Genomic DNA, 12485 nt, shown 5'->3' with positions numbered 1-12485 from the left:
CAGAGTGTAATCGCAGTTTCTTCAGCGATATTTGATGCAACCGGCCCCGTTTAAGCACAATTTTATCAGCCCTGTCAATTGATTGGGAACATAATCCATGTTCACCCTACTTTTTGAAGTGTGTTCTTTCATTTTCTGGAGGCATTTCTTCATCAGAAGTAATATGACATTGATATGTTGGGTTTTAGTGTGTTTCACCATGCATCTCCCATAGACTTCAATACAGCTGGCACCACAGTCTGGCCCCGAAGCAAGACTCGGTGACGTAATGAGCCTTCGTTCTTTTTAAGGTTCCTCGCATTAACACGACCGACCTTAATTTCTGTCTTTCAGACAGTTTGTGATCCAGTGTACTTCACCTCATTAACACTGTGGTTTTCACTGGGTGTGTCTGGAACACCGTTGACAATAACACAAGGCTAATGCAGTTCCACTGCTCTGATCACATGAAGGTGACTTCATAAATCAGCTTACAATTTGTCACGGTGTAGTGCTGCTGCCATTGAGGGGTCCTGAGTCACGGGCTCTTGTCTGAGATCCACAGTCTGCAGTCATTTCAAGGTGAAGAGTTGAGTGCTTAAAAGGTAACATTCAAGTCCCGAATCCAGGTAGGAAGAAGAATTTCAGGAAAGCGGTTTTCAAGAAGGCATCAAAATGCAGCGTCAAATATGTGTGTACCTCTAAAAAAGAACACTGCAGACAGAACTCTTAAATGTGTGATTTTCAGTCATTTCACAGTCCCTTGAGTCTCCTGCAGCCTTTCTGGCTGTCAGCTAACATGGTTTTCTCCTCCAGGACGATAAGAAGTTCTACCAGCTGGAACTCGTCAACAGGGAGACCAACTTCAACAAAGTGTTCAACGCCAGTCCTAACGTAGGAGTTATCAACCCGCTCATCAAGGTAGGCCCTGATATCCTGTAACACACCACACACAGGGGCACTCTGATCAGCCCGTCGCTTTATTTTATGACATAGCAAAGATGATATCCACTCCATCTTATTTCATGTCCGTCAGTGCTGATCGATCAGAAGAACAATCAGTGCTGAAGTTTTAAAAAAGGTACGATTGCATTGTAACAACCATACATCATGTAATTTTCAAACATTACTCTAATTGCTGTTAAGAAAATTAGACCATTCTGAGCAGACTGTCAGCCTCCACCAGAGCGTTTGCAGGTCGAGCTGAGCAGGAAATCTGCTGCCACAACAAAAAAAGGAAAGTTGTTTTACAGCAGAAGACAGGATTATGATGTCCCTGCAAAAAATAACTTAAACTTTCACTGCAGTGTTGGATGGTAGAGGGCCGACGGAAAAATCAATTTTTACAAGTTTATTCTTTTTAGTACAAACAAAGTTGCCAAGGACAGTGAAAGAGGACAGGAAACAGCACAATTAATGGGAAATATGGGGTGTTTTTTTATTTATTTCATTGTTAAACAAATGGAAGCTGACAGTTGTACAAGGTCTCATTTCTTTGCAACAATTAAACCAAAGTGTCACAGTTCAAGTAATCTAACAGTCAAGCGTCACCACAGTATAACATTAACTATTAATGTTTGTTAAAGTGAAATAACCTTCAGCTTTTATGAAAAGGATCCACAGTATACAGATACATAATACTGTTGCGTCTCAAATCTACTGAATGTATCAATCAGCAGCTTTTGTTCACAACAAGATCCATTAATTTAATTTTAATGAAAGAGTTACTGTGTCCCATTTTGTCTCAAAACTAAAGGGATACAAGTGCTTTTTTGTAATTCAGTCAAGTTAAAAGTGGCATTAATGAAGTGTAAAAAATCTTCAAAAGGCCCTGAAAACATATTTAAATAGGCAACTGATTACTTCATGATAAATGATAAACACTCAAAAACTAATGATTGACATTGTGCTGGCAAAATGACCAAACAACCTCACAGTTGGAGGCATGTCTGTTGGTGACAATACAAGGAGCTTACGTACATGACGTCAAGTATGTTAAAAAGTTAAAGGTCTAGTTTGTATGGTATTTGATTTTTGAGTCTCATTCCCAACTCATCAAATATAACGCTTTGGTATGGTGACCGACCCGACCTATGATCCCAAGGCTTCAATATGTAATAAGTTGGAAATGAGACTCAAAAATCTTCTTTTTTACAAAGTGGACCTTTATTGTTGTAAAATGGTTGTGGGAACATTTAGGCCTCAAAACCACTTGGTTTTACGTCTCGGAAAAGATCATGGTTTTGGTTCAATTAAGTCATCGGAAGTATGAAAATACCAGTAAGGAAAGAAAAACGGATGCAGACCTTTGTAGATGAGGAAGATTTAGGAAGTCCTTTTGGTTGGGTTCAAAATAGCTACGTCACTCATGTAACTTCAGTTACGAAATGTGGGGTGCTCATGAGTTAAAAAAAACTCCACTTTGTCTTTCACACTGGATACAAACAGGGTTCTCCTGGGTGAAAGTCCTTGTTTGTCACAACCATCTTTATCTTTTAACCCATCCTACTCAATTTGCGAACTTTGTTCTGCATCTGCCTGATTTCTTCTCTGGCTGCTGTAATGATTACTGCGGCCACTAGAGGTCGCCAGCTAATATAAATCTGAATACTGGTCGTAATAAGCTGCTTTCAAACTAAACCTATGTGACTGTTTTTTTTGGATTGACTGACAACAGCTATTTTAACTTAAACCATGATTTTTTTGTCTTTCCCACCATTTTTAAATATGAAAACAAAGCTAACATGTGTAAACTGTTGCAATCTTTGCCATACTAATTGGGTTTGGCCCTGAAACACTGCCACAACCAAAGCTCCACAACTGCAGCCACATTTTTATTAAAATGTTGCTAAATCCTGATTGGTGCATAGTCATCACATTTTTCCAGCTGAGCCCCGCCCACTTCATACCAGTAAGAAGTCCACCAAAAACAAAAATGTAGAAAAAGTCTTTGATTAAACGACTAAAGCTGTTCTGGCATTAGCAGAAAATTGTGTGGTCATGTAGGATCCCTTTACTGATATAAAGAAGCAGTTTGAGAAAATATGTTTTCAGGGTCTTTAAAGTTTCTTGTGCTCCTGAAAAACATATTTCACCTCCCACAGTATGTCTGAGCTGAATGGTCCCCTCTGCATGATCAATATATAACTGTTGACACCATGTCTCAGGTTCTATAACTTCCAGTATTTATGTTTCCTGCTGTTACATGTATTTATTCCACATATCTGTATATGTGTTGTGTGTTCGCCGTGTGCTGGTTTTTTATTTATGTGTTTTGTGCGTCTAAATCTGCGAGTGACTCTTCCTCCCGGTTCGATTGTTCTCCCTGACTTTTTCTCCAGCTTTCCTTTGCTTTCCAAGCCATTTGTTAGTGTGAGATGTTTTCTGCTCTGACACATCTCTCTTCATCTGAACTTCCATTCTGCCCAGAGCGACTGATGCTTTAAGACTGAGACTGATTGATGCCAGTCTTCAGATTGATCCATTCACTCTGCTTCGATCAACATCCAAATGATCAAGTTAGCACGCTGCTCTTTTTCTGTCTCTCACTGGATGGACCTCTAGGGCTCTGCCTGTCCTCCATTTTCCCTCTTTTTCCTCCATTTCCTCTTATCTTTTATTATGATTTTGTTTGAAACTTCCCTTTTTTGCTCCTTTTTTGACCCCCATGCCCCTCCTTTTCTTTTTTGTCTGTAGCAAAAGAGAAAGAATGAGAAAACAGCAGCCAGCAGATTCAGCAGCTCTTCTAATGTCAGGGCTATGGAGGCATCGGGTATGGGCGTGGGCGTGGCAGGTTCGGGAAGTGGGCAGCCCCCACAACCCCCACCACCACCCCCAGCCCAGCCCAGCCGCCTAGAGCCCCTCCCCAACTCCCCCCTCCACCACCTTGAACTCAACTCCAACAAACCTCTTCCCCCGCCGACCCCTCCCACCGAACCCAAGAAATTCATGAGGTGAGACCTTTTCAGCCCCGACGGGCAGCAGCTGGTCAATCCACGCATCAATCATCCAATCACAGACTTGGGTTTAATTGGAAAAATCCTGCTGGTTAATGAGGGTTAAAGCACTTTTACTGATTTGACTCGTAGCCTGAGTCAAACCTTGAATGTAGAAACTGTATTTTAGGCTGAGTGTTCTCTCACAAAAGCCTGAAAATAGAAACAAATCCTACCAGAACTCTCTGTTGTTTCTGGCTTTGAAAAGAAACTCCTCAGTGGGACGGTAACTGGTGTTTTACATTTTCATCCATTCCTGCCAAGTGTGGCCCTTTCATAAAACATAAGTAGCATGAAATCATTGTCATCACAAGCTGCAGAGGGTAAAATAACAGCTTTCAGACACTCTGATGTGTTGTATACGAACGCTGTTCCCCACCTACCTTAGTTACTGTTACTGTTGCGCCTGTCAGGCTCACTCTCCTCACATATTACATGTGTACTTTACAATGATAACAGTGGCAGATTTACCAATTTGAAATTCAAAAAAGTTTTGATTGATTCCAGCTAGCGTTAGACAGTAGCACCTTACATTCTGTTTAAGCTTAAAAGACATCTGTCGCTATCTTAGCTTACTAAGCTAGCATTAGCTACATGAGTTGGGATTTTTTTGTGTTTCCAGCTGACAAGCTTTAAAACAAAATCTGTAAAATTGTCTTAAATATGCACTTGATTAATACTGTGCTAAACGACTGAGGCTAAAGCTGAGTATCAGAGGCAAAAGTTAGCATCCTCACCAGCTCATGATCCATGTAGAAGACATAAAGTTGCTTGATTCTTTTTTTATAGTGCACAAATATTGAGACATCTGTGGGAGATGACTGTTTTTCATTCAAACCTGGCCCTATTTACTTGCAGTTTACACACTCATAAAAGCATTACAGAGGTTATTTTTATGCTTTATTGTTCACATTTACAATCAGTTTTACTTTTAGCATTACAAGTCTGGTCATTGTCTTTGGTTATCATAAAAATTCTAGGAAACATACAATGTGCTGTGATACATAGCAAGACAGAGCTGCTAACATTAGCTTAAACTCTGGATAGTAATGTTAGCATCCAGACCGCCATCCAGGGAAAGTGGGAAAATACCATACAGTGGATGTACTGAACAGGAACAATGTTAAAGTAACTTGTAACCTCATACATGAAAGTATGAAATGGCTTTGGAAGTAATGCTATGGTAGCATGCATGTCAGCCGGATGTGCTAAGATTTGCATATATGTAGTATTACTTCATTTACACTTGCCAAGCTTTACACCTCGTTTCCACATAGCACTTTGTATGTATGCGAGTCAACCGCAGATGTATTTGTTCCAATGGTAACATCAGTGATCGCCAGGAAAATGATTCTATCTGTCATGCTTTTGGTGCCATTTGTGAAGAAATCAATTTCCTTGCATTGAAGACAAGGGGCACACTTTTGTAAATACAGATACATAACAAAACTGTGTGGAAACGAGGCAATGATTGGTGATAAAACAGACTCATCAGGTGCTGAGGTTTATATCACAGTATGGCTGATCCTCATTAGATAAAGCACAGGGCTGCATTTCCCTGCAGCACATTTGAACTGAGAGACATCAGCAGCATCACGGGTGTTTCAATAAAAGCGCTAAGTATTTAGAAATTGACATTACAACCAGAACATCAACACAAGAGTCCCATATGTGACTGAAGCTTCAAAGAATGGCCTTGGAATGCAAAAGGGGCATGTTTTTATTTATTTCCATTTTGTCCTTTCCACGTGTCCGTCCGTCTGTTAACAGTGTGCATGCTGTCAGTTTTCCATTTTCTGTTCAGGAAGTTATTCAACTTGCTGTTAATACCTGTTGTGGCTCTTTGTTGTGCACTGGGTCATTTTGTGGCTCGTCATTATTCATCTAATTCCCAGCATGTTGCTCACGCTGCACTTTTCTACTCAACTCGAAAATGGGATTGACTTTTTTGTACAACAAATAAATAAAAGATTTTTTATGTGAATTTATAATGACGTAGATATTGTCTTTTGCTATAATGGACTGTTCCCTCTGTGTGTGGTGGTGTCTTATTTTGAAAAACCGCTTTACCTCTCAACGCTGTGCTCCAATAATCGCTCTCTTGTTTCTCGATACTGGCTGTGATTGGTGGCAGTGGTGTGAATTTAATCCTGATTATGAATTATGTAACATGCTTTTCACATGAATACATGCAGTTTGTGTATCGCATGCCAGGAAATGTGTTTTTAACGGCTGTGTTATTGAAGTTTCTAGCATGTGTGAGCGTGTGTGTGAGTGAGCATGTTTCTATATCCTGCTGCATGTTCTGCTGCCATCTATGTAAAGAACGAGATGTGGTGGCTGCTTTGCTAAAGCTCGGAACAAACCCCTTACGACGGGACCTACCTCTTACTGTTATAAAATGCACACACACACAGAAACACGCTCGCAACAGAGCCGAGCCGAGCAATGACAGTATGAGGTCAGATATCGTAGATCTGCTTTGAAATGTTTTTAGACTCCATTAAACGATTGGTCCCTCCTCCTCTCCCCGCATGCTCTTTGTTCTTGACAAACATTTGTAGTTCGGCTGATCTCTCTGCCCTGACATTAACCCAGCTCCCCAACTCACTGATGAGCAATTTGTTCTGCTGACCCCTTTAAATTAGTTGGTCCTCAAAGCAGTTTTATCTTGAAGCAGAAACAAACCTCATCAAAGTGGACTTTCAACATTAATCAGAACAGGAATATTACAATTGATAATGAATACTAAACAAAGAGCCAAACAGCAGCGAGCAGAGTTACTTAATTATTTAGAACTGTTTTCTCTAAATTAAAAAAAACAAAAAACAAAAGAAAGGATGCTGTAGACCAACTACGGACTAGTGCTTGAGCAAAGCTCAATGCAGTAGATTTAAAGAATGTTTTTTAATATTACCTCCTTGTACTGTACTTTCTGTTCTATTACTGATGAAAGACATGGGAATGTGAATTAAACATACACTAAGTTAATGTGAGTCAAGGTTTTTGCCTGGGACATAACACAAATATGCTGACACTGATTATAAAGCTGGCACTTACTGCTCTCTTACGACTAATCAGAACACGGTTAAAGCTAAACGTTTCAAAATTAGATAGGATGATATGAAGTGTAAAGGTCGTGCTACAGACTGGCCGTTGCTAAATGTAATCAAAAAGGGAAAATATCTATATCTATATGAAAATGATCACCTGAAAATGCAGCTAAGAGGTTTCCAACATCTGCATAATTCAGAGAATCAGACCGCTAAAAATTTGAAATTGCAGCATTAAAGGAGATCATCCTGTTGATTAATGGCACATTAAGAGGGTTTGTGCTCCATGTAAACATTAGTAAACTATGTGGTCGGGAAATGAGAACATGTTGCAGCTTTAAAGTCCAATTCAAATAACAATTAGTCATTCTTTTTTTGTCGTCAAGAATAAGGTTAACTAGTAATGTTGCATCATTTATTCATCATCAATTAATGCTCAGTTGTTATGGTAGATAATATGATAAACAACAGGTTTTCATTTTTAAACAGAAGATAATACAAATACAGAACAAAACCACGTTGCTCCACTCCTGATCCTGATGGGACTGTTGGGCCCGGCAGACATTTGTTGCCTGATGACAGCAGGGTAAGCTTTTGAGTGTCTGGGCTTTGCTTTTCAATCAGAACCCGACTTATAAGATTTCTTGCCGGCCCCCGAGATCTCATCACAATCTGTAAAGAGTTAGTCACATCATTACCTTCTCTCCTCTGATTCTGTGCTTCCGTCTTCATCTTTCTTATCGTCTCGCTTCTCCTCTGACCTTGACTCCTCATCACATCCTCTTGCCAATCTCTTTTCACGTCCTCTCGGTCACATTGCAATCCCATATTGCTCCGTTCATCCGACACCTCCGCTCACATTCTCTTTTCCTCTCGCTTCTCATTGCTCGTTAACAAAATCTTAACCTTGATAAAGTAAATGTAGCTTTTTATGACAACTTAATGCCCATACATAGATTATATAAATTCTCCTTTGACCTTCTGATGAGAACATAACAGCTGTTCGTATTCTTCAATCGTTTTTAGACATCTTGATTTTCTTCTGTGCCTTAAATGTTCTCCATGGACAAATCCATAGATATATCAGCTTTTTCACACACACTTTTTTTTCCTTTTGGTTTTGTCACAGCCCAGCTTCTCCTCATGGATCAATAAAGTTTCAGTTTAGCCTTTGCACACCTCCTGTAATTGGCGTCATCGAGCGACAGGAAAAAAGAGATTTCACTGGCGTTATTTTATGATGAATGAAAAGCGACAGTTAGACAGCGGTACTGTACTCCAGTGTTTGTTCAGTATGGGAATGTTGAACGCAAATAACTGTAAATATCCCAATTCATATTTTATCAACTTGAAACAGAATCCTTGTGACCATGAAAAGTATAAACCCGATTTATAAGGCTGCACAGAATAAAAGATTTTTGGGAAGTATTCGACTTCTTGTGGCATAGGAAAGAACGAAAAATACGGCCATCGAACTTTAAACCTTACCCTGGGGTCATGAGTATGTTTATTTAAGGGTCAGCCAATTAAGAAAGCGGACAAGGCCCCAACAGGTGTTTGTTTTGTTCGACCTCATTAGTTCAAACTTTGGGGGACTGCATGTTTCCCCCTGAGGACTCGAGTCAGGGAGTTCATGAGGGTTGGTAGAGTCACACAGGGTTTCTTTGTCCTGTTAAAACATTGACATCCTAGAATGGAAGATGAACACCAGCAAAATCTGCAGACGAAACATGTGTAAAGTGTAAAGGCTGTGTCCGGATTCCATGCTGGAGAGTTGACAAAACATAAAATGTAAACTCTTCAAACTTCAAGCTTTCATCACATCTAGGTCTTCCTCAGGTTACGCTAAAAAAGTCTAGCACTGCCAAGCAAAAATCATTTTAAATTCCTTATGCCAGCATTCATACTAAAACGTAAGTGTCAAGCTACTCAAAGCTTAAAAAAACGAAAATAAATTAAACGTTTTTAAGATTATATCTGGTGATCAAATCCTTCGAAAAGACCAAAATCAACCTTGTGTTAGTCCATTAATACTTTCTGACCCTCCAACCCTATCTCTGGCTCTCGGCCCAAAGCCCACTGTTATCTGACGGAGACATACATAGTATATTTTAATTAAAAGAAATGACAGTAATATCCTCAGCCAGCTTTGCCCTTTAGTTTTTAACAAACATACTCAAACAGGAGGAAATAGTGATTTGGTTTGGCACTGTTTTCAGCAGCGGACTAATTAACACAAACGTAATAGTAGCAGCAATTCCAATGTATAAACATGAGGCACAAAAAATACTTAATAATCTGTCTGATTCATCTGCTACGCTACAGCGAAAAAAAATAGATTCAGAATGCAAACAACTCCACGGGATGCAATGAATATATATTACAGTACATGAATTTCCTGCACTGTGCACCTGTTGCATCATTTTTTACTCCCCCAAAAAAGTACAAAGTTGACTGTTTTCCTGTAAACCATCTGCAAAAACAGCTTGTTGGGACAATTAGTGTATGAAGACAGTTGGTATGTAGGAGGGAAGTCTCTGCTCTGCTGTGGCTCACTGGATCTTGCAAGCGGCTCTTATGCCTCCCTGTGGACAGAATAGTGAATTACACCACAAAAAGCTATATTAGAAGGGTTTAGATTAATATTAATACGTAAAATGAAGCTCAAAGTGCCTCGCAGACACACTAGAAACAAAACGATACAAAAACAATACAAAAAGTTGCATACGTTCATAAAAAAAAGAGAGAGAGAAAAAGAGATACAGACGTACAACAGTAACTAGGCGCCTGTCTGAAGAAGAGCGTCTTAAACGTAAAAGAAGAATCCACCGGTATTCATATAATCTGATGGTGGTGCTGCTGTGCTGTGTCAGGCTCGATAAATCAAATCCAAACAGAAATTGATTTTGTGCAGCGCGGCAGAACTGCGGCTCACTTCTGTGTTCGACTCAGTGGAAGAATTACAGTTTGAGCACAAACAGAGAAGAGGAGGGCAGGAAAGTGGACTGAGCCTCAAATGTCAAAACAAAGACCAACTTTACGCACATTGCTCCCACCGCTCAGTCATGTGTAGCGCAGCGCTGAACGATCCTCTGGCTTCTCCCCTGACTTGTCTTTCTCTGTGTCTTTTGTTTTCCTTTTTTCTTTTTCTTCCTGGTGGGGATTTTTGCGCCCGCAGCCCTCCTGAAACAAAGACTGACTCCGCCATCGACTCCCCGGACGCCCAGCGCCAGGAGTGGTTCGCTCAGTACTTTTCCTTTTGATTGACCACAAAACCTGCAAAACACAAGGATTCAGCATGTCAACCAAACTTGAGAAGAAAAAAGAAAAAAAAAACTGAGATCAGAAAAAATAATAATAATAAAAAAAAAACGCTGAAAAAAATGAGAAAAAATGTTCAAACTATTTGTTATTTATTGTCATTGATCGGTGTGGGGATCGGTTCACTTCAGACGCAGTCAGCTGGAAGTCTAATTCGTGGTTTGAGGATTAAATTTGTCATTGGTCAGTTCGACGGAGCTCGATGTCCTTCATCCTCGCTCCGGTGAATGATGTGAAGATGAGCCGCTTCCTGTCGGTGGCTGAGGGGAAAGTGAACGGATCCTGACCGTCAGACGTCATCACTCTGATCTGATTTGATTGTTTGATTCTCTCTGATTGTTTCACTGTGGATGAGTTTCTCTCTTAGTACAGTGACAATGATCATCAGTCTGTTTCGATGTTTATTTGATTTCTTTACTTCCTGACTTATTTTTAATTTTTTTTTTTTTTTGCAGTTTCATGGAACTAGAAAAAAAAATTGAGTGGTGCATTATCATGCTGCTAATTGCCATTGTTGGACTCCAGTAAGAAACATATATATAAAGAAATATACGGTAGGTTATTGTGCTCTCTCTGTACGTGGGCCCACTGCATACAGCATCTTAGACTAGGAGCGCTGATCTACGACCAGTTCGCCCTCCTCATCAACGGTGACATTTCCACGGACCTGATCCTAGATCAGTCACACTTCTCTGATATGCTCCATGAACATAGGCTCTGGTTTTAGGACGGCACCATCATGGCGAGTTTGTTACAGCTGCATAGAAGTTTCAGCAGATTTTGGTAGAATATTAAAACCTGTTTGTATGGTTGTCTGTCTCAACACAGATATAATGATGTCTCACCAATTTTAAAAACAAAAATAGCATATTTTATATTTATATTATAATGTGTATGCTTAATAAATAATTATTGTGACATTTACTTGTGTTTGTTTGTCATTTATTTGAATGAGTAAGTGGTTCACACTGTTTAATGTTGCAGAATTTTTAAAGAGATGGAAGATCATGGAAGGTCATCAGTGACTTTAATATTGAGCTACAGCACATTTTTAAGGCAGAAAAGGTTTCAAATGTTGAAGTTGTGTTAGGTTTGAATGATTTTATCGCTGTTGTGTCAACAGGCTTGATCACGATAGTTTTTGTATTTTAGAAAAATTTAAAAAGCTGATTTATACACATAACACCAACTACATTAATAGTAATATAAGCTCCATTTTGATAGATTACACTTTAAAGTAACCATCATTAATGAACGGCAAATTTTAAGTAAATTCGGCTTTAGTAATATATAGTAGAATATAGTAAAGTAAGATTTACCTTTACTTCATTTTTTCATGATTTGCCATTTTTATTTTATATTATTCAAATCAGTCACATCACAAAATATAGATAAGGTTACTTAAAGTTATACATAAATATAAATAAAATAAAAATATAAATAAAATCCGTTCCATTATAATAGTGAAAATAAGATAATAACTAAATAAACAAATAAAGATCCAAATAGAATACAGAAATGCTAAACATTAGACCGGGAAAATAAACACAGAAAAATGATATTTAGAAATGATTGTAATAAAGCAGCAGGGTTATGCCGGGGTGGCACAGTATCTCTTGACCGCTGCATTCGAATGTGATCGTGCACACACACACACCTGGTTGCTCTGAAATCTGAACCTGCAGTCTGTTCCAACTTGGATTGTGCTTGATGAATTCATTTGACATTCATGAGAAAGTAAATCTCTCTCCGGGCAGATTGCAGAGACACTACATGACAGCAGCAGTGGCTGTCACTGTCTTCATCACTAGTTTGACATAAAAGTCTTTATAACAGGAAGTATAGCTGACCCACAGAAACAATTTTGATTTTTTTTAGATTTAGTCTGCAGTGTTGGGTTTTTTAAGTATATTGTTTTAAACATAGATTGAACTGTTTGGTCAAGACAGCACCGTGGAAAACTACACAACATGCAAGGTGAGACGTTGAAGGAACAAACAGGTTTTCTGTATAAAATATAAGAAAGTATATAAAGATAAAGATAGAAAGTGCGCTGTCAGAATAAACATAACACCTAGTCAACTTCTGAGATGAAAGACAGGGAGTGACTGTGAGATGACGCACAGAAGATGATGAT

General features: G+C 39.1%; 1 protein-coding gene across 3 annotated transcripts in view; it reads left to right on the top strand.

Annotated features, from left to right (window-relative positions):
- Positions 1-11272, top strand: part of fam184ab (family with sequence similarity 184 member Ab) — a 164220-nt gene extending 152948 nt beyond the window's left edge. For 2 of the 3 annotated variants that reach the window (XM_030405412.1, XM_030405413.1), the window contains 3 exons: positions 796-900; positions 3676-3932; positions 10206-11272. In XM_030405412.1, the coding sequence (XP_030261272.1) occupies positions 796-900; positions 3676-3932; positions 10206-10290 (447 nt within the window). In that variant the 3' untranslated portion in view covers positions 10291-11272. The remainder of the gene's footprint in view (positions 1-795; positions 901-3675; positions 3933-10205) is intronic. The other variant, XM_030405414.1, reaches the window with a different exon arrangement.
- Positions 11273-12485: the final 1213 nt, after the last annotated feature.

Source organism: Sparus aurata, chromosome 22, assembly GCF_900880675.1.
Source record: "Sparus aurata chromosome 22, fSpaAur1.1, whole genome shotgun sequence".
Classification (NCBI taxonomy): domain Eukaryota; kingdom Metazoa; phylum Chordata; class Actinopteri; order Spariformes; family Sparidae; genus Sparus; species Sparus aurata.
Note: the sequence above shows the minus strand (reverse complement) of the source record. Positions and strands in the feature narration are given on the sequence as shown.